Source organism: Mustelus asterias, chromosome 2, assembly GCF_964213995.1.
Source record: "Mustelus asterias chromosome 2, sMusAst1.hap1.1, whole genome shotgun sequence".
Taxonomy (NCBI): Eukaryota; Metazoa; Chordata; class Chondrichthyes; order Carcharhiniformes; family Triakidae; genus Mustelus; species Mustelus asterias.
In genome coordinates this window covers 56,489,075-56,510,104 of record NC_135802.1, presented here as the reverse complement: position 1 = coordinate 56,510,104, position 21,030 = coordinate 56,489,075, and the positions used below count along the sequence as shown (strand labels likewise).

At 44.0% G+C, this 21,030-nt stretch overlaps 1 protein-coding gene across 1 annotated transcript in view; it reads left to right on the top strand.

Annotated features, from left to right (window-relative positions):
• dnah5l (dynein, axonemal, heavy chain 5 like) overlaps positions 1-21,030 on the top strand; it is a 327,807-nt gene that overhangs the window by 232,341 nt on the left and 74,436 nt on the right. The window contains exons 64-65 of the mRNA XM_078200347.1: positions 3,460-3,630; positions 5,310-5,688. Of these exons, the coding sequence (XP_078056473.1) occupies positions 3,460-3,630; positions 5,310-5,688 (550 nt within the window). The remainder of the gene's footprint in view (positions 1-3,459; positions 3,631-5,309; positions 5,689-21,030) is intronic.

Here is a 21,030-nt window from a genome sequence, read left to right as displayed (position 1 = left end):
GTTTAATAATATCCTTTCTATAATAGGGTGACCAGAATATTCCAAGTGTGACCATACCAGTGTCTTGTACAACTTCAACAAGGTGTCCCAACTCCTGCATTCAGTGTTCTGACCAATGAAACCAAGCATGTTGAATGCCTTCTTCACCACTCTATCCACCTGTGACTCCACTTTCAAGGAGCTATGAACCTGTACCCCTAGATCTCTTTGTTTTATAACTCTCTCCAACGCCCTATGATTAACTGACTAAGTCCTGCCCTGGTTCGATCGACCAAAATGCATCACCTCGCATTTATCTAAATTAAACTCCATCTGCCATTCATCAGCCCACTAGCCCAATTGATCAAGATCCTGTTGCAATCCAAGATAACCTTCTTCACTGTCCAGTATGCCACCAATTTTGGGAGCATCTGCAAACTTACTAACTATGCCTACTAAATTCTCATCCAAATCATTAATATAAATGACAAATAACAGTGGACCCAGCACTGATTCCTGAGGCACACCGCTGGTCACAGGCCTCCAGTTTGACAAACAACTCTCTACAAACACCATCTGTCTTCTGTCATCAAGCCAATTTTGTATCCATTTAGCTACCTCACCCTGGATCCCGTGAGTTTAACCTTATACAACAACCTACTATGTGGTCCCTTGTCAAAAGGCTTGCTAAAGTCCATGTAGACAACATCAACTGCACTGCCCTCATCCACCTTCTTGGTTACCCTTTCAAAAAACTCAATCAAATTTGTGAGACATGATTTTCCACTCACAAAGCCATGCTGACTGTCCCTAAACAGTCTTTGCATCTCTAAATGCCTGTAGATCCTGGAGGTTGAGTCGTGACCTGATAGAAGTCTACAAGATTATGAGGAGCATGGACAGAGCGGATAGTCAGAAGCTTTTTCCCAGGATGGAAGAGTCAATTACTAGGGGGTATAGGTTTAAGGTGTGAGGGGCAAGGTTTAAAGGAGATGCACAAGGCACGTTTTTTACACAGTGGGTGGTGGGTGCCTGGAACTCGCTGCCGGGGGAGGTAGTGGAAGCGGATACGGTAGTGACTTTTAAGGGACATCCTGAAAAATACATGATTAGGATGGAAATGAAGGGATATGGTCCCTGGAAGGGTAGGAGGTTTTAGTTCAGTCGGGCAGCATGGTCGGTGTAGGTTTGGAGGGCCGAAGGGCCTGTTCCTGTGCTGTAATTTTCTTTGTTCATTGTTCTTTGTTCTAAAATAAAGTTACCCATAATCATAGATGTTCCTTTATCACATGCATCTCTGATTTCCTGTCTAATTCTATTCCCAACATTATCACTCCAGTTTGGTGGTCTGTATATCACTCCCACAAATGTATTTTGCCCCTTGGTGTTCTTAACTCGACCCACACAGATTCCACAGAGTCTGTGCTAGTATCTTTCCTCAATATTGTAACAATATATTTTTTAATCAATAATGCAACTCCACCACCTTTTTCTTTCTGTCTGTCTTCCTAAGCACTGAATAGCTCTCAATGTTTAGTTCCCATTCTTGGTCACCTTGGAGTCATGTCTCCATAATCCCATGAAGTTCAAGTCATGAAACTTCCTGACCCATCTCCTGTAAAAGGACCCCACCAATCATATTTTTGTTCTGGGAGATGGGAGTGGGCTGGAGCCAGAAAGTTTGAACTTCAGATGGGCAATTTCCCACTCCCCAGAACCATCCACGCTGAGCTAGAGTCAGAAACTTCGGACAGTCATATGGGACTTACTTGAATAGTTACCTTGGTCATGGTATTGTCGCTGGGCTGGTAATCCAGAGACCCAGGCTAATGCTTTGGGGAATGGGTTCGAATCCCACCATAGAAGACCGTGAAATTGAATTGGAGAAAAATCTGGAAAATAAAAATCTGGGAAGGATGAAGAAACCATCGTCGATTGTTGTAAAAACACATTTAGTTTACTCTTGTCCTTTAGGGAAGGTAATCTCTCGTTCTAACCTGGTCTGGCCTACATGTGACTCCAGACCCACAGTAATGTGGTTGACTCCTAAATGCCCTCGAGGATGGGCAATAACTGCTGGCCCAGCCAGCGATGCCCACATCCCATGAATGAACAGAAAAATAAATCTTAGGCAGGAGAATCCTAGTCTAATTTTTTGGTAATTGTACAATTGACCCACAATCATTTGCACTGACCGTCCCCGTCTGACTATTTTCCTCGACCCCTGACCCAACACGACTACCCCCGACCTCATCAGACTAGCTCAACCATCCTTCCACCTTCCCAACCCATCCTGACCAGTCTCTGACATGACAACTCCTAATTCCTGACCCAGCTACCCACTCACCCATCTCCCACCTGTCAACCTGCCACCCTGCTTATCTATCACCTCACCCAGGTGTCACCTACCCACTTACCACACCAATCTACCCACGTACTCACATAGCTTACACACCTACACTCACTCACTCACTGATTCACTCACTCACTCATTTATTCGCTCACATTCATAGTGGACATTTAATCTTATCGTGTGGCAGCTAGTGCCAAAAAAGTGGTGTGGCTTCCACCCTGATCTCTTTTCTGCTCTCTGTGTGGATTTCTGCACTGAGGAGGTTTCTCTGCATAGTGGATTAGTACACTTTTTAAACGTATTCAGGAAAGTGGGCAGTTTTCTGTCTGATCACATCAGATGCAGCAATTCTAACCATGTGATTGAAAGATTTGGGTCAGGGGGCAATGCCCAGTCTAGTTCCGCAACCCCTCGGGTCTCCTAGCACCTCTGTGCCCCTGACATGGTGATCACAACTGGTTTTTGCTTTTGAAAACAATTAATGATTTGCGACGACATAACATCATGCTGCCAGGGGCGAGGATTCATTGTGGGCCGATGCTACATCGTCAAGCCCTTTATTTCATAGAAATCATAGAAATCATAGAAACCCTACAGTACAGAAAGAGGCCATTCGGCCCATCGAGTCTGCACCGACCACAATCCCACCCAGGCCCTACCCCCATATCCCTACATATTTTACCCGCTAATCCCTCTAATTTACGCATCCCAGAACACTGAGGGGCAATTTTAGCATGGCCAATCGACCTAACCCGCACATCTTTGGACTGTGGGAGGAAACCGGAGCACCCGGAGGAAACCCACGCAGACACGAGGAGAATGTGCAAACTCCACACAGACAGTGACCCAAGCCGGGAATCGAACCCAGGTCCCTGGAGCTGTGAAGCAGCAGTGCTAACCACTGTGCTACCGTGCCGCCCAATTTATATTAAAATGATTTTAATAAATTTATATTAAAATTTATTCAAATTCACGAAAATTTCACGTCCTGTGAGAGTATGAACCTGATCGTGTCACTGGCGGCAGGAAGATCTCAAATCGTGAGGGGTTCATGCTCTTGGTGAATGGGGCCATTGTCAAGAACTTTCAGACCATTAACATATTTAATTGCTGTGGTTGTACACTAGGAGTTGGAAGCAGAGAGGGTGCAACTGATGGAAGAAGTCACATCAAACAAGCGGAGAATGCAAGAATTGGAAGATAACTTGTTATATCGTCTAACCAGCACAGAAGGCTCTCTGGTGGAGGATGAATCATTGATTGAAGTACTTCGGGTCACTAAGATAACAGCTGAGGAGGTAAAAATGACTGAGAAAAATATTATTCTAGGCCTGACTCTTTGATCCATAAGTGCGAATTTTCCCGTTCCGTCCACCATGGGAATTGGAGCGGGAGGGGGACAGATCATGGAAATGTCTGTTGACCTCGGGTGGGATTTTCCGGTTTCTGGGTAAGTGCGGCCGGAAAATCTCACTAAATGGTGTTTCTTTCAGGTCCAGTTACATCTATCCATTTGGTTCAAATCAAAATTTTAAGACTTAAAAAAAACTGAAGCTGAGGTAAATTGAAAGTAAAATGGATTACATTTTGCTCTTTGGTGTACACCAGAAGAGAAGTTGACTTTCCCTGACCAATGATATTGGCTGGAAGTCTGAGATCAACCTTCGAAATCAGAACTCATTTAAATATATGAGGGAAATTTTCCCATTTCACCCACCATGGGAATCGCAGCGGGCAAGGGGCACCCCATCGAAAGGTCTATTGACCGCGGGTGAGATTTTTCGGTTTCAGGGCGAGTGCGGTCGGAAAATCTCGCCCAATGTTTTAATTGTAATGTTTATAGCTAGCTCCCTGTTTCAGAAGATAGGAAATGCAGCAGCATCAAGTGCAAAATGGCCCTCTAGTAGCTGTTTAGAGGAGAGGAATATGAGAATAGCTCATTCAGTCTCTCAAACCTTATCCACGTTTAAGTTATATCTGATCTGTACCTCAGCTCCATTTCCCCTTATTTTCTCCATTTCCATGAATTCCATGGGGCGGCACAGTGACGCAGTGGTTAGCATTGCTGCCTCACAGTGCCAGGGTTTGATTCCCAGCTTGGGTGACTGTGCAGAGTCTGCACGTTCTCCCCGCGTCTGTGTGTGTTTCTTCCGGGTGCTCCGGTATCCTCCCACAGTTCGAAAGACGTACTGGTTAGCTGAATTGGCCATGCCAAATTATCCCTCAATGAACCTGAACAGGTGCCGGAGTGTGGCAGCTCGGGGATTTTCACAGTAACTTCATTGCAGTGTTGATGTAAGCCTACTTGTGACACTAATAAATAAACTTTAAACTTATAATGTAGTAGGGTTGAGAAGATCAGGGCAGGTCAACAGAACAGCAGGTTAATAAGGGAGCAAAGAGTTGAACTCAACGTAATCTTTGAAAGTCATTGCCAGGTTGCATTTTAGGTAGCATTGCGAATACCTGCTCCCGACTTGAACCATCCATAATTTGTAGTTAAGTTAAGCAACTCTTGCTGCACTTTCTGAAAAGAAAATGGTATTTGGATCTTATGGCATGAGAGGACACTCATTTTAAAATATTAATTAGGCCCCTTGCTTTTACACGTCTAAATTGATGCCTGCCTAAAATGGCAATGTGAAAGCTTCTGATGATTGTTGTCCCATTACCTCTCCGATCCTGACGGCAAACAGGTTTTTGAGAGATTAAATTCAGCCCAGTGTGTCACACAGTCCTGCTCCCCAGGAAATGCAAAAAATAATGGGGGCTCAGCAGAAATAGAAAAGTTAGGAATGGACTGAGCCCAGACAGAGATTGCAGGGAAGGAGAACCCTTGTGGTCAGGATCCCGCACGAGGACTAATCACATTCATTTCTCTACAGAATTTGAATTTACAACTGAAAGAATGGATTTTTAAATTTATTTTATGGTCATAGATAAATGAAGGAGTTTGAAAATCTAATTTTACTTCCAGGTGAGTGAAAAACTGAACACAGCTGCACAGACAGAGGTAAAGATCAATGCCGCTCGTGAGGAGTATCGGCCAGTCGCTTCACGTGGCAGCAACCTTTACTTCCTCATTGTCGAAATGAGTCTAGTGAATGTCATGTACCAGACATCACTTCGACAGTTCCTGGGTATTTTTGACATATCCATGGAGAAATCCACAAAATCACAGGTCACCTCTAAGCGAATTGCTAACATCATTGAATATCTCACCTATGAAGTGTTCAGATATACAGCCCGGGGTCTATATGAGAATCACAAATTCCTCTTCACTCTGCTTATGGCACTCAAGATTGATCTCCAGTCCAAGAAGATCTCTCATGAAGATTTCCAGACTTTGATTAAAGGTAACCTTCACTCGTTAAATGATTTGTAGAGTACCTTTGATAAAATCTGTGTTAGAAGCTAAACTTCTTGCTCAATACGGAAGGCAGATGACAAACAAATGCCAAAAATCGAACATTTGGCTTTAGACCTAGTCATAGTTATAAAAGTCTTCGACTAAAAGATATTCATATTGAATACAAATCTTTTTCACCTTCATTGTTCCTTTGAGTGACTGACCCAATTAGCAGATGGTTCTGAAAGAATGGATTTCTTCACACAAATGCTCGTATAATCCTGGTAATTTTTGAATGTCATATTAGACAGTGTAGGTATTAATACATTCATCTATTTTATATTTGAGGTTAATTTAACTTATTTAGAATCTTTTTCAGGTACAAAACATAACAGCCATGTAATTTTCAAAGCAGCGTGATCAACGATAAATAAAAGTAAATGCTGGAAACAACTGCAATTTGTGCATCAAATGTAACCAAAACTAGGTCACGAGTTGAGACTTAAAGATAATAAAAGAAAAAAGAAAGGCAACTAATCTTATTTAACAGGGCCCTGTCCACAGACAACAAAACCTGGAAAAGGAACCCCAGTAAAAAGGAATTTACATTTAATTAGCACTTTTAGTCCTCTCGATATCCCAAAGTAATTCAAGCCAATGAATTGCAAGTGAAGTGATAGGATATTGTCATGTTGTGGTTACATTATAGGGCAAGAAATCCACTGAGTTCAAATCCAACCACATTATTTTCTGAATTTGAAATCAATTGATAACTCAATATGGAACTAAAACAAAATTGCTGGATTGTCATTGTCATTGGCTCATGTTGGTGAAGGGAAGCTGTCATCTTAGATTGATCTGGTCTGCATCTGATTCAATGCCACACCATCATGTGCTTATTGAAGTGCTTTCTGAAGTGGTCTATCAAGCCACTCAGTTGTGTAAAAAAAACTCGAGCAATGGTTCAAGAATACTAATACACGTGGCAATAATAGATCAAATTGCAAAGAATGCCCACCATCATCTTCTCTGGGCAACTAGGAATGGTCAATAAATGCCAATCTTTCCAGCAGTGCCCACCTGTAGAGAATGAAAAGTGGCAGTCAAATTGCACACTGTAAGATCCCACAACAGCAACGATATAATCATTTTGTTTTTTGCAGTGCTTAATAAGGGATATATATTAGCTAGGAGAACTCCCTGTTCTTTCTCAAGTGGTGCCTGCAGATCTACCTGAACAGAGAGTGAGAACTAAGAAAACAAAAGAAAAATGTAATAGAGGGAAGAAGGGAAACCTGAGAATCAATGGAGGCAAAGGGCTCAGCTGCAAATATAATATTTAGATAAGTAAGAAAAAAGATCTTTAAGCCTGCAGACTCTCCCACCAAATATTCTCTGTTAACATATGCTCAGGTTTGCAGTGCCGCTTTGAACATTCTCTCCCCTTCTTAATTATCCTTCAAAATTTTTGCAGAAATTAGATGACCTGCGAGAGTTGGGGATAATAAAATGGTTCAGAAAATCCTAATTTATATTGTTAACTCTTTCAAACTGTACTTTAAAAAAATATTTATTCATAGGATGTGAGCATCACTGACAAAGCCTGTATTTGTTGTCCAACCCTAACTAACTTTGAAAAGGTGATGATGAACTGTCGTCTTGAATGGTTGTAGACTGTGTGGTGTAGGTACACGCACAGTGCTGTTAAGTAAGGATTTCCAGAGTTTTGGCCCAGTGGTGATATATTTCCAAGTCAGGATTGTGTGTGCTTAGACAATCATGCTGGGCTGATATTTACTCCGAGATTGGGTGACCAATGGCCATCAGTGCCTTGGGTCTAGGAGACTCTTGACAGTTCAGGCAAATAGATTGAAAACATCAGAAAAAAAATCTAGTATGTGAAATGAATATGGTCCAGAACTACACTTGCCATCAATTCTGATTAGAATAAGTAACTCAAATGTTATATTGCTTGTAATGATACTGGAACATTATTGACTTTATGGGTGAATATATGGGGGAGTGCTGTCAGATGGTTTTACACAATTCTGAAAGTGTTTGGTGAACTGTTCTATGTCTGTCAGAGCCCCAGTAAAATAACACTCATTCATCCAGCAAGGATATTGAGAACAAAAGTGTTTTAATTGAGGGATTAACTTTATTCACTGATCAAGTTGAAGAAATTATCTGTTTTAAATAATACGTCTCGAAGAATTAAATGAGCTGTTAAATTAATGCATTAACTTTACTCACTGACCCTGAGATATGTTGAACTTTATATGGAAGTAGAATGAAGAGCTAGGAGCACATTTGCTTTAATGAGAGTTTCAGTTCAGATAGATTCAGTATGAAGATATTTGACTTTTAGAAAAGGTAGGCAGAGAAAAGCTGTTGCCATTTGCTGATAGTACAAGGACTAGAATTACACAAATTAAAGCTTTAGTCAATTGATATAGAGAGATGTGAGGAAGAACTGTTTAAAGCAATGAATGGTAATGACCTGGAACTCACTGCCTTACGAGGGTGGTGGAAGTGGAAATGATGAATGATTTCAAAAGAAAATGTGATTTTTTTTTCTAAGCGTATCTTTGTGCACTTTTTTCTTTCTCTTTGGGGAATAGTGGGGTGGTGGTGGAGGGATTTATATGCTGATTATCTGCCCATTGAACCACAACATGAACTCTCGTTCTGTGCCCAACAAGTGCTGGAATGGGACTTGAACCCAAGCATAAATATTCTAGCTTGGATGTTTGCTAGTATCACATGGGACGATTTAAACTAGTTTGTCAGGGAGATGGGAACCAAAGCAAGGGTGAATTAACTGAAGGGGAACCAGAGAGTAGGGCCAGTAAGACTCAGAGGAAGAGCAGGCAGGGTGTGGTTGCTAATGGACTGAAGTGCATTTTTTTCAAGTGAGAAGTGTAACAGGTAAGGCAGATGAATTTAGAGCTTGGATTAGTACTTGGGACTATGATGTTGTTGCCATTAAAGAGACTTGGTTAAGGGAAGGACAGGATTGGCAGCTCAACGTTCCAGGATACAGATGTTTCAGGCAGGATAGAGGAGGATGTAAAAGGGGTGGGGAAGTTGCACTACTGGTTAAGGAGAATATCACAGCTATACTGCGGGAGGACACCTCAAAGAGCTCATACAGCGGGGCAATATGGGTAGATATCAGGAATAGAAAGGGTGTAGTCACAATGTTGGGGATTTACTATAGACCTCCCAACAGCCAGCAGGAGATAGAGGAACAGATATATAGGCAGATTTTGGCAAGGTGTAAAAGTAACAGGGTTGTTGTGGTGGGAGATTTTTAAATTCCCCTACATTGATTGGGACTCAGTTAGTGCTAGGCGCAGAGTTTGTAAGGAGCATCCAGGAGGGCTTCTTGAAACAGTATGTAGATAGTCCAACTAGGGACCATACCAGGACCATACTGGACCTGGTGTTGGGGAATGAGTCTGGCCAGGTGGTCGACGTTTCAGTAGGGGAGCAGTTCGGGAACAGTGACCACAACTCAGCAAGCTTTAAGGTACTGATGGATAAAGATAAATGTAGTCCTCAAGTGAAGGCGCTAAATTGGGGGAAGGCTAATTACAACAAGATTAAGCAGAAACTGAAGAATGTAGATTGGGGACAGATGTTTCAGGGTAAATCAACATCTGGCATGTGGGAGGCTTTCAACTGTAAGTTGATAGGAATTCAGGACCGGCACATTCCTGTGAGGATGAAAGATAAGTATGGCAATTTTCGGGAACCTTGGATAACAAGAGATATTGTGAGATAAAAGCAAATTACTGCGGATGCTGGAGATATTGTGAGCCTAGTCAAAGAGAAAAAGGAAGCATTTGACAATGCTAGGAGGCTGGGAACACATGAAACAAGTGTAGAATAAAAGAAAAGTAGAAAGAAACATAAGCAAGGAGTAAGGAGGGCTAAAATGGATCACGAAAAGTCATTGGCCAGCAGGAATAAGGAAAATCCCAAGGCGTTTTATACACATATAAAAAGCAAGAGGGTAGCCAGGGAGAGGGTTGGCCCACTCAAGGATGGGGGAGGGAATCTTTGCATAGAGCCAGAGGAAGTGGGCGAGGTATTAAATGAGTACTTTGCGTCAGTATTCACCAAAAAGGACTTGGTGGATGATGAGTCTGCGGAAGGGTGTGTAGATAGTTTGGGTCATGTTGAGATCAAAAAGGAGGAGGTATTGGGATTCTTGAGAAACATTAAGTTAGACAAGTCCTCAGAGCCTGAAGGTATAAACCCCAGAATACTGAGAGAAGCAAGGGAGGAAATTGCTGGAGCCTTGAGAGAAATCTTTGTATCCTCACTGGCTATCTGGGATTGTTGCTGGGTCCACTGTTATTTGTCATTTATGTTAATGATTTGGATGTGAATTTACTAGGCATTGTTAGTAAGTTTGCAGATGACACCAAGATTGGTGGCACAGTGGACAGTGGAGAAGGTTATCTAGGATTGCAATGGGATCTTGATCAATTGGGCCAGTGGGCTGACGAATGGCAGATGGAGTTTAATTTAGATAAATGTGAGGTGATGCATTTTGGAAGGTCTAATACAGATGGGAAATATACAGTAAATGGCAGAACCCTTAAGAGTATTGAGAAGGATTTAGATGTACAGATATACAGGTCACTGAAAGTTGCAACGTTGCAATGCAGGTGGAGAAGATAGTCAAGAAGGCATACGGCATGCTTGCCTTCATTGGCTGGGGCATTGAATTTAAAAATTGGCATGTCATGTTGCAGTTTTATAGAACCTTATTAGGCCGCACTTGGAATATGGGGCCCGATTTTACCAAAACTTCACCCCCGTTTTCGGGTGTGAAATCGCGGTAAAGTCGGGCATCGGGCCTTTAACGTGATCTGCACCCGAATCCAAGCAGATTGTGGCTTTACTGACACCCGATTCGGGCGTGGGTCCGGTCCGCGCCGAATCGGGCGGCCCGATGATTTAAATGCATTGGCAACTCTACTGCCAAATCCACCGCCAAATCCCACTTTACCGTCTTCTGGTCCATTCCGGATCCGCGCTGTAAGCGACCTGCAGAATAAAAATCCGAAGCGGATTTCTATTCTGCAGGGGAACCTCCGAAGCCCATCCTCCTCGACCACCCTTCGCAGACCCCACCACTAACCACCCCAGCAGACCTCCCCCCCCCGCCCCCCCCCCCCCCCCCGGATCAGACCCCCCTGGGAGGCAGGCCCCCCGGCAGACCCCACCCGCCCCGGGATATGGATGGGGGGATATATATTTTGAAATCTTTTCCCAAATTTTTGACTGTCAGGCTTTTAGGTCCTGCGATTATAATTTTGACATTATCTTCCAAAGGGGATTCCTCTAATTCTGTGCAATGTTCAGATGAAAACAAGATGAAAGAAAGGATCCAAGGCTGCTCCAGAGGCAGATTACCTGTACCCAACGTTGCCCATGCAAATCACATTCATAAGTAGGGGCACATCTGCCATGGAATGTGAGAGAAGAGTTGCCAATACAAACTCCTTTTCACTATGGTTGATCTCCCAGATTTAGTAATCTCCTTGAATCTTATTTCCAACCCAGGTTCCACCACGGGGACAATTCTTCCAAGTTCACCACATGACTCTGAACATTTGAGCACCTGGCTCATGGCTACAGGGACATCAACAATCCAGTTACAGATCACAAATGTATTATACAGGTCACTAATTGCTCACTAGGACAGTGTAGTTTAATTACCTTTCCCATAGATAATTAGGCAGCACAAAGAAGATGCTACATTATTTTCAGTTTGCAAGATTCTCCCAAGTCCATCCTCCCCCCCCCCCCCCCGCCCCGCCCCCGTCCTCCCCCCTCTCTGCTCTCTCTGCTGTTTTTTTCTTTCGTGCCCAGGTGCACTGCTTCAGATTTTTTTCGAACTGCGCATGCGCAGTCCAGAGCTCCGATCGTTCCAGCAGCGCTAAGCCCCGCCCACTGCGCAGATCGGACTGGAGCCGGCAAAATGCGTATGGGCATGCTGCAAAGAGGATTCCGGGCTCGGATCTGCATCACGCCTGGATCCGGCCCTTAGACTCCAAATGGTAAAATCGGGCCCATAGTGTTCAATTCTGGTCGCCACGCAACCAGAAGGATGTGGAGGGTTGGGAGAGGGTATAGAAAAGATTTACCAGGATGTTGCTGGTATGGAGGGCATTAGCTATGAGGAGAGGTTGGAGAAACTTAGTTTGTTCTCACTGCAACGACGGAAGTTGAGGGGTGACCTGATAGAAGTCTACAAGATTTTGAGGGGCATGGACAGACTGGATAGTCAGAAGCTTTTTCCCTGAGTGGAAGAGTCAATTGCTAAGGGGCATAGGTTTAAGGTGCGGGGGGCAAAGTTTAAAGGAAATGTACGAGGCAAGTTTTTTACACAGAGGGTGGTGGGTGCCTGGAACTCGCTGCTGGGGGAGGTAGTGGAAGCAGATATGAATAGTGACTTTAAGGGGCATCTTGACAAATACATGAATAGGATGGGAATTGAGAGATATGGTCCCCGGAAGAATAGGGGCTTTAGTTTATTGGCGCAGCATGGTCAGTGCAGGCTTGGAGGGCCGAAGGACTGTTCCTGTGCTTTAATTTTCTTTGTTTCTATGTTCAAACCTTCTGGCCCATAGGCAGGGACACAACCATTAAATCACAAGGCCTCCTCAAAAGGAAATTGCATAGACACTAAAAGGAAGTAAACTTGCAGGACTATGGGAATAGAACTAATATTGGGATTTACTGGATTACTCTCCAGAGAGCAGGCATGGATTTGATGGGCCAACTGGCTTCCTTCTGCGTCATTATGACTTTATGGGGAGGGGGGAATTTTCCCATCCCGCCCAACACAGAAACCGTAGCGGGCACAGGGCAGACTGCACAAAAGTTTGTTGACCTTGGGCGGGATTTTCCAGTTTTGGGGCGAGCACAGTGGAAAAGTCTTGCCCTATGATTTTACCTTGACTGATAATGGCATAAAGTGCAATAACAGCTGATTATCTTCCAAAGGAAAAATGGCTGAATTATTTTTCAATTTGACCTTGATAATTCATGCTTTTCAGTTTTGTGGACTAAAAAGTTTGTCCTTTTGAGGTGATAATTTATTGGATAAAATTAGGGCCCAGTTGGAGTTTCAGGTCTATAGACCTGGGGTACTGGGTATTCCCCCGTCCAACCCACCACGAGAATCGTAGCAGGCGGGGGGTCGACTATGCAAAGGTCCATTGACTTCGGGTGAGATTCCTAGCTTTGGGGTGGCACAATGGCACAGTGGTTAGCGCTGCTGCCTCACACACCAGGGTCCCGAGTTCAATTCCGGCCTCGGGTAACTACGTGGAGTTTGCACTTTCTCCCCGTGTCTGCCTGGGTTTCCTCCGGGTGCTCCGGATTCCTCCCACAGTCCAAAGATGTGCAGGTTAGATTGATTGGCCAAGCTAAATTGTCCTTAATGTCAGGGGGATTAGCAGGGTAAATGAGGGTTACGGGAATAGGGCCTGGGTAGGATTGTGGTTGGTACAGACTCGATGGGCCAAATGGCCTCTTTCTGTACTATACGAATTCTATGGGGCGAGAGCGGCCGGAGAATCCCATCCCTGGATTCCCAAAGTGAACAGGAGTTTAAATTTGTGAATTTTCTCTTTTTAGAAGTGGAGAGCAATCGATTCCAAACAAAAGGTTGCTGTACCTGAAGCTGCTGGAGCAGTTTGGATTGGCGGCCATCCATTGTAGCATCAACCCTCCCCCATGAGACAGAACTATTTTAATTAAGGAACCTCCCTCACATACGTTTGTGCTGATTCCCAGCAGAATTATCCTGCAGCTTACAACTGAATTGATGTTCAGGATCTAAATCCTCTGTTTCATTGCAAATTAGGTTCCTCCCTTTCACTCACTTCAAGGCAATTACCTGTACATGTCTGACGTTTGGTTCAGCAATCTCAAGAAGATGTCACACAATGAAACTTTGATTGTCTGCTAGTTTTCATTATTTCCCGTAGTCGTCCCCTCTATTACAGCAGTTAATGAAGATTTCACTAAAAGTTTAAAAAAGAAAAGATATGCTCGCAATTGTGGCAGAAAGAATATAATGGTCCACTGACATTTTCACCTGAATTTGACATGGCACTAAGACCCGAAGGTTAAATTCAGTCTTCAGTGATAAAATCTGCATTTATATGTTACCCAGTATTCAGTGTTTTGCATTAGATTTTATTTGTTCTTCTGTTTCAATTTAAATTTTCTGCTCTTCTTTCTTTAGCATATTCCAAGTCAAATATACGCCCACATCTGGAAGTTTAAGCACGTTTCCTTTCTATTCTGTGTGGGCATCTAGTACCCATCCCAACTGCCCTTGAGAAAGTGTTGTGGAGTTGTCATCTTGAACGTAAATAACCATGTTACAGTCCTCTTGCCTGTGTCAGGGGTTTAAACAAAACTTGTTAATAAGGGGTGTTTATCACCCAGCCCACTGGCCTAAATAATCTTTGGTTCTTCCCATAACCTTTGGGCGTATTTTTGCTCTATTCATACCTCACATTCCCATATGCTCCGACCAAAGGCGGGTATTGAGAACAGTAAGAAGTCTCACAACACCAGGTTAAAGTCCAACAGGTTTATTTGGTAGCAAATACCATAAGCTTTCGGAGCGCTGCTCCTTCGTCAGATGGAGTGGAAATCTGCTCTCAAACAGTGCACAGAGACACAAAAAATCAAGTTACAGAATACTGATTAGAATGCGAATCCCTACAACCAGCCAGGTCTTAAAGGTACAGACAATGTGGGTGGAGGGAGCATTAAACACAGGTTAAAGAGATGTGTATTGTCTCCAGACAGAACAGCTAGTGAGATTCTGCAAGTCCAGGGGGCAAGCTGTGGGGGCTACTGATAATGTGACATAAATCCAACATCCCGGTTGAGGCCGTCCTCATGTGTGTGGAACTTGGCTATCAGTTTCTGCTCAGCGACTCTGTGCTGTCGTGTGTTGTGAAGGCCGCTGAGGGGCTGTAAAGGGTATTGAGAAGCAAGAGAACCTTCATTTGTTAACCCATTTTCTCCTCTGATCCTCCCATCTGGTTTCCATCCAACATAATGTAAAAACCCAAGTGAGAGAATATATTCTGCCTGCAAGCCTCTCTGTCAAGGTGCCAAGGTGTCACTGCCAGTGTGTCACATCCAAGAGGTGTGGCCTAAAGGAGGACCTGACAGAGGTGGGGCTTTTGACCACAAATCAGTGTGTCTCTCCTGTTGCAAGGGGGTTAGGGGGTCAACCCTCTGATTGGGGGGGTGGGGGATGGGGGGATCGCCCTCATGCCTGTGTGTTGTGGCGGGGGCGGGGGGGGGGGTGGGGGGGTGGGGGTGGGGGGGGGAGCGGTGACCTGGTCATTCAGTAGGTGGGGGAGATAGCACCTCAATGGTGTATGGTTGGGAGTGTTGTCCTTCTCAGTGGGGGAGGGGGTCACCATTTCTGTGGGGGCATTGGTAAGTGGCCTGTAACATAACTGAGATTTGGGTGCCCTTCGAAGATGGCACCCCAATCTCTGTGAAGCCAGACTTGCCGGTGTATTCCCCTTTTGAATATTTTTAACTACTCATCTGGCAAGAGCTACCAGTGCCAACGTGAACCACTCTGAATTTTCCGCTAGTGGCAGCACTTAGTTTTTCTTATGGAGAATCAGAGCTGATGTGTCTGTGTTCCATCTTGGAAAGGTGGGGCATTGCATTATAATATTTAAATCTGGCTCCTACAGTAAGATGCTAAACCTGAGGGCGGCACGGTAGCACAGTGGTTAGCACTGCTGCTTCACAGCTCCAGGGTCCCGGGTTCGATTCCCGGCTCGGGTCACTGTCTGTGTGGAGTTTGCACATTCTCCTCGTGTCTGCGTGGGTTTCCTCCGGGTGCTCCGGTTTCCTCCCACAGTCCAAAGATGTGCGGGTTAGGTTGATTGGCCAGGTTAAAAAATGTCCCTTAGAGTCCTGGGATGCGTAGGTTAGAGGGATTAGCGGGTAAAATATGTGGGGGTAGGGCCTGGGTGGGATTGTGGTCGGTGCAGACTCGATGGGCCGAATGGCCTCCTTCTGCACTGTAGGGTTTCTATGTTTCTATGTTTCTTTCTATGTTTCTGATTCTGCTCCAACAGTTAACACTTAAGTTTTGCAAGGCTTTGGAGCAAGATGGAGACAGGAACAGTTAGCCTCAAAGGCAAATAAATGCTTTTCAGAGCACTCCTTGTGGACCACCAAAAACGGTGTGAATGCTACCCTTAAGAACGCCTTTGACCCCATTTCTGCTGATCACAGCCTCTCTGCCACCATTGGTGACCCCAAACTATAGGCTCTGGTGTTGGAGTGTGTTTGATGCCATTTTGTCGTCTTAGTGAAGTCCTCATCATTTTAACTATTAATTTAGATTATCAATTGTATTTATTAATTACATGAGCTATACACATTAAATAGTTCAAGCTAGGAGCTGTCTCCATGTCTGCTTGTGCACACTGCTCTGTCAACCTTAGACTGACATAGAACATAGAACATAGAACATTACAGCGCAGAACAGGCCCTTCGGCCCACGATGTTGCACCGACCAGTTAAAAAAAAAAACTGTGACCCTCCAACCTAAACCAATTTCTTTTCGTCCATGAACCTATCTACGGATCTCTTAAACGCCCCCAAACTAGGCGCATTTACTACTGATGCTGGCAGGGCATTCCAATCCCTCACCACCCTCTGGGTAAAGAACCTACCCCTGACATCGGTTCTATAACTACCCCCCCTCAATTTAAAGCCATGCCCCCTCGTGCTGGATTTCTCCATCAGAGGAAAAAGGCTATCACTATCCACCCTATCTAAACCTCTAATCATCTTATATGTTTCAATAAGATCCCCTCTTAGCCGCCGCCTTTCCAGCGAAAACAATCCCAAATCCCTCAGCCTCTCCTCATAGGATCTCCCCTCCATACCAGGCAACATCCTGGTAAACCTCCTCTGCACCCTCTCCAAAGCCTCCACATCCTTCCTGTAATGTGGGGACCAGAACTGCACACAGTACTCCAAGTGCGGCCGCACCAGAGTTGTGTACAGTTGCAACATAACGCTACGACTCCTAAATTCAATCCCCCTACCAATAAACGCCAAGACACCATATGCCTTCTTAACAACCTTATCTACTTGATTCCCAACTTTCAGGGATCTATGCACACATACACCTAGATCCCTCTGCTCCTCCACGCTATTCAAAGTCCTCCCGTTAGCCCTATACTCAACACATCTGTTATTCCTACCAAAGTGAATTACCTCACACTTCTCCGCATTAAACTCCATCCGCCACCTCTCGGCCCAACTTTGCAACCTGTCTAAGTCTTCCTGCAAACTACGACACCCTTCCTCACTGTCTACCACACCACCGACTTTGGTGTCATCAGCAAATTTGCTAATCCACCCAACTATACCCTCATCCAGATCATTAATAAATATTACAAACAGCAGTGGCCCCAAAACAGATCCCTGAGGTACACCACTTGTAACCGCACTCCATGATGAATATTTACTATCAACCACCACCCTCTGTTTCCTATCCGCTAGCCAATTCCTGATCCAATTTCCTAGATCACCCCCAATCCCATACATCTGCATTTTCTGCAGAAGCCTACCATGGTGAACCTTATCAAACGCCTTACTAAAATCCATATATACCACGTCCACTGCCTTGCCCCCATCCACCTCCTTGGTCACTTTCTCAAAAAACTCAATAAGGTTAGTAAGGCACGACCTACCTGCCACAAAACCATGCTGACTATCACCTATCAATTCATTACTCTCCAAATAACTATAAATCCTATCCCTTATAATTTTTTCCAACATCTTGCCGACAACAGAAGTGAGACTCACCGGTCTATAATTCCCGGGGAAGTCTCTGTTCCCCTTCTTAAACAATGGGACAACATTCGCTAACCTCCAATCTTCTGGTACTATACCAGAGGCCAACGACGACCTGAAGATCAGAGCCAGAGGCTCTGCAATCACTTCTCTTGCCTCCCAGAGAATCCTTGGATAAATCCCATCCGGACCAGGGGATTTATCTATTTTCAGACCCTCCAGAATATCCTGCACATCCTCCTTATCAACTGTAATACTGTCTATTCTACTCCCTTGCAACCCAGTGTCCTCCTCAGCTATATTCATGTCCCCTTGCGTGAACACCGAAGAGAAATATTGGTTCAATGCTTCACCAATCTCCTCCGGTTCCACACATAACTTCCCTCTGCCATCTATAACTGGCCCTAAACTTGCCCTAACCAACCTTCTGTTCTTGACATACCTATAGAACGCCTTAGGATTCTCTTTAACCCTATCCGCCAAAGTCTTCTCATGTCCCCTTTTAGCCCTTCTAAGCTCGCTCTTCAACTCCCTCTTAGCCAATCTAAAGCTTTCTAGTGCACTACCCGAGTGCTCACGTCTCATCCGAACATAAGCCTCCTTTTTCTTTTTAACCAACAAAGAAACTTTTTTGGTGCACCACGGTTCCCTAGCCCTACCAATTCCTCCTTGCCTGACAGGGACATACCTATCACAGACTCGCAGTAGCTGCTCCTTGAAAAAACTCCACATGTCGGACGTTCCCAGTCCCTGTAATCTCCTAGTCCAACCTATGTTTCCTAATTCTCTCCTAATAGCCTCATAATTACCCTTCCCCCAGCTAAAACCACTGGCCCGAGGTTCATGCCTATCCCTTTCCATCACTAAGGTGAACGTAACCGAATTGTGGTCACTATCACCAAAATGCACACCAACTTCCAAGTCTAGCACCTGGTCTGGCTCATTTCCCAGCACCTGGTACAGATTATGTGTTCTCTTATATCACTGTGTGGTGGAACTGGAACCATAGTTCCACATTAACTCTTATGCTCACCTCCCCCCAGGTCTTTATCAAATGTATTTCAAGTTATTCTAGTTTACCCCATATATTTACATAATTATTACTACCCTATTTCCTTCTTTCTAGTTCAGGCAGTCTGGAGGCTTTATAACTCTTCCATATCTCATGCGCACCATTATCGGAGGGGTGGTAGCCTTGGTTGTTGCAGGTAAACTCTGTCATTGTTCTGGCACCTTGGTATCTTCTTTTTCCATTTCTTGGTATTGAACTGCTCTTTGTCGATTGTGGTGATCGGTGGTTGTTGCTCCCTCCTGTTTCTTGTCGGGTGGACGAACATTGTGCTTGTTTCCATGTCATTTTCTCCCCTTCGTCTTTCGTCGTGTGGGTCACGGTGATGTCCTGTGTGACGGAAGATGGCCATTCCTGTCATGAGGATGTGTCTTTTTGGTAACCTACCTTTATGTTCGGCTTGCAGTTTACAGTTGGCAAGTCATGGCTGCTACTCAATGCCAGCACCTTCTGTGGTGCTGTCACATTGGTTGGGAATTTCAGCTTTGGTCACAATGTTGACCTCATTAACAGTTGTCGGGACTGAGGCTGAGGCTCTTCTGGTTGTTGTTTGAACTTTTGTCTATCCTCTATCTGAGTGGATGGCTGGTCTGACCATTGAGGGCATTCTTGCACCTGTAACAAAAATGGGCAAAACTGCTTTCTAAAGAGAGAAGATAGTTCAGAGCTGAAGTCCCAGTTAGGATACTCTTTCTTGTTGGAGCTCTCAGAAACTTCTGTATAATTTAAGACAATGGTTGCTTTGGCATCTTCTTCCATTTTGAGGAGATTCCAGGCCACACAGGCATCTATGCTCAAGGGAGAAAAAGACTGATTCTGAATGAATGCATCAGCTTGAAGATTTGTTTGCCACAATATCTTAGTGGTTCCAGAATCATGCCGATGATCAGAAGTCAGATTCCCCTAGTGTGTCTGAGGTTTAAAGCCAAAGATTTCTGGGTCACAATTCTGTCAGTAAAACAGAGCTGGTTTTAAGTAATCTATTATTTTATTGTTAAATATTAGAAATAAGGTATAATTTTAAGTGGGTTAAATTCAATGTTTCTGTGTAAGGAAGGGTAAACATGTAGTTAGATTCATGCCAGACAAAGGTGCTTCCATCTGGGAGTCTTTGCTTTCAGATAAAGCTGCATTTCTATTGTGCATAGAGGGGGTTACGGCATAAGTTAACAAGCTGAGAGAAGTATATAGTTGTACTTAGCAACCAGGGGTATCTTTAGGGCAGGAAGACTTTTTGAGTTTAGTTTTAGCTGGATTTATTACAGTTGGAGCTAGGTAGTGAGAGAAAAGATAGCTCTCATGGCTCTGATAGAAGCAGAAAAGCCATACAATGAAGTAAGAAGGACGAAAGCAAGCTCTGGGGGAACTATAGGACAGATATGCAGGGAATAGAAAAGAAGCTCTAGGAATATTGAAGTAAAAAGGATCAAAGAGGAACTGTCTTTGGAGCAGAATATTGCTTATGAAAGTCAAAATCAGACCTGGGAAGAGAAGAACTGATGAGGTTGGCTACAGATAAGCCACATATCTGAAGCAATCCCAAGGTTTGTCCCTATTTCCAATTTTTGAAGCAATAGTTTTTTGTTGGGTAACTGAGTTTGCGTCAAATTTTGGATGCATGTTGCAATTCAAGATAATGAAAGCCTGGAAGGAGAGGTAGAAAACCTGGTGGTGGATTCCTTGTTTAAAAAGTGGAGCAGAAGCTTTGTTTGAAAGACTAGTGGAAAACCTGGAGTGGATTATTAATGCAAACAGCTGATGGGAAGCATTGTCCGAAAGAAGATTTTAAAGTATGTATTTTGGAGAACGGAGTTTGGAATTCCTCATGTAATAGTCATCTGGGAGGGGATTGTGAAATAAATCCATGGTTGAGAGGCATCAGCCATTTGGTTCAGAGTGGGATGTTATTTCTTTGAAAACGACATACATTTGTGAAGCTAATGGGGGAGTAAAGAAGTATTGTGCCATAATCAAAGTGTTTATGTGTTATATATGGTTTTTTTTGGCTAATTGGCAGTCCTCTGACTCTGTTCTCCATGTTTTCTACATAAAAGTTAAAAGTTAGAACCAGGGTTCCATTCTGGAATCATCCCATTCAGTGGTAACATCCACTGGGATTGTAACAGTTCTTTGTCTGATGGGGCCATAACTCTGGCTTTGGTGTCCAACCTGAAGGTTATGAGATGGCCATTAACCAAAATGTCCAGCATTCCAATATGAAAATTCAGGATCTTTGACCTCACCAAGAAGTATGGTGGCATGCGTATCCTCCCAGTGTGCAGTCTTGAGCTCATGAATCATCTTTGAGTCTTCCGTATGTTTAGATGTTTTGCACAGATTGCTGAATGTCTAATTCTGTCACATGAAACCGTGGGCTGCAACTTCAGCACA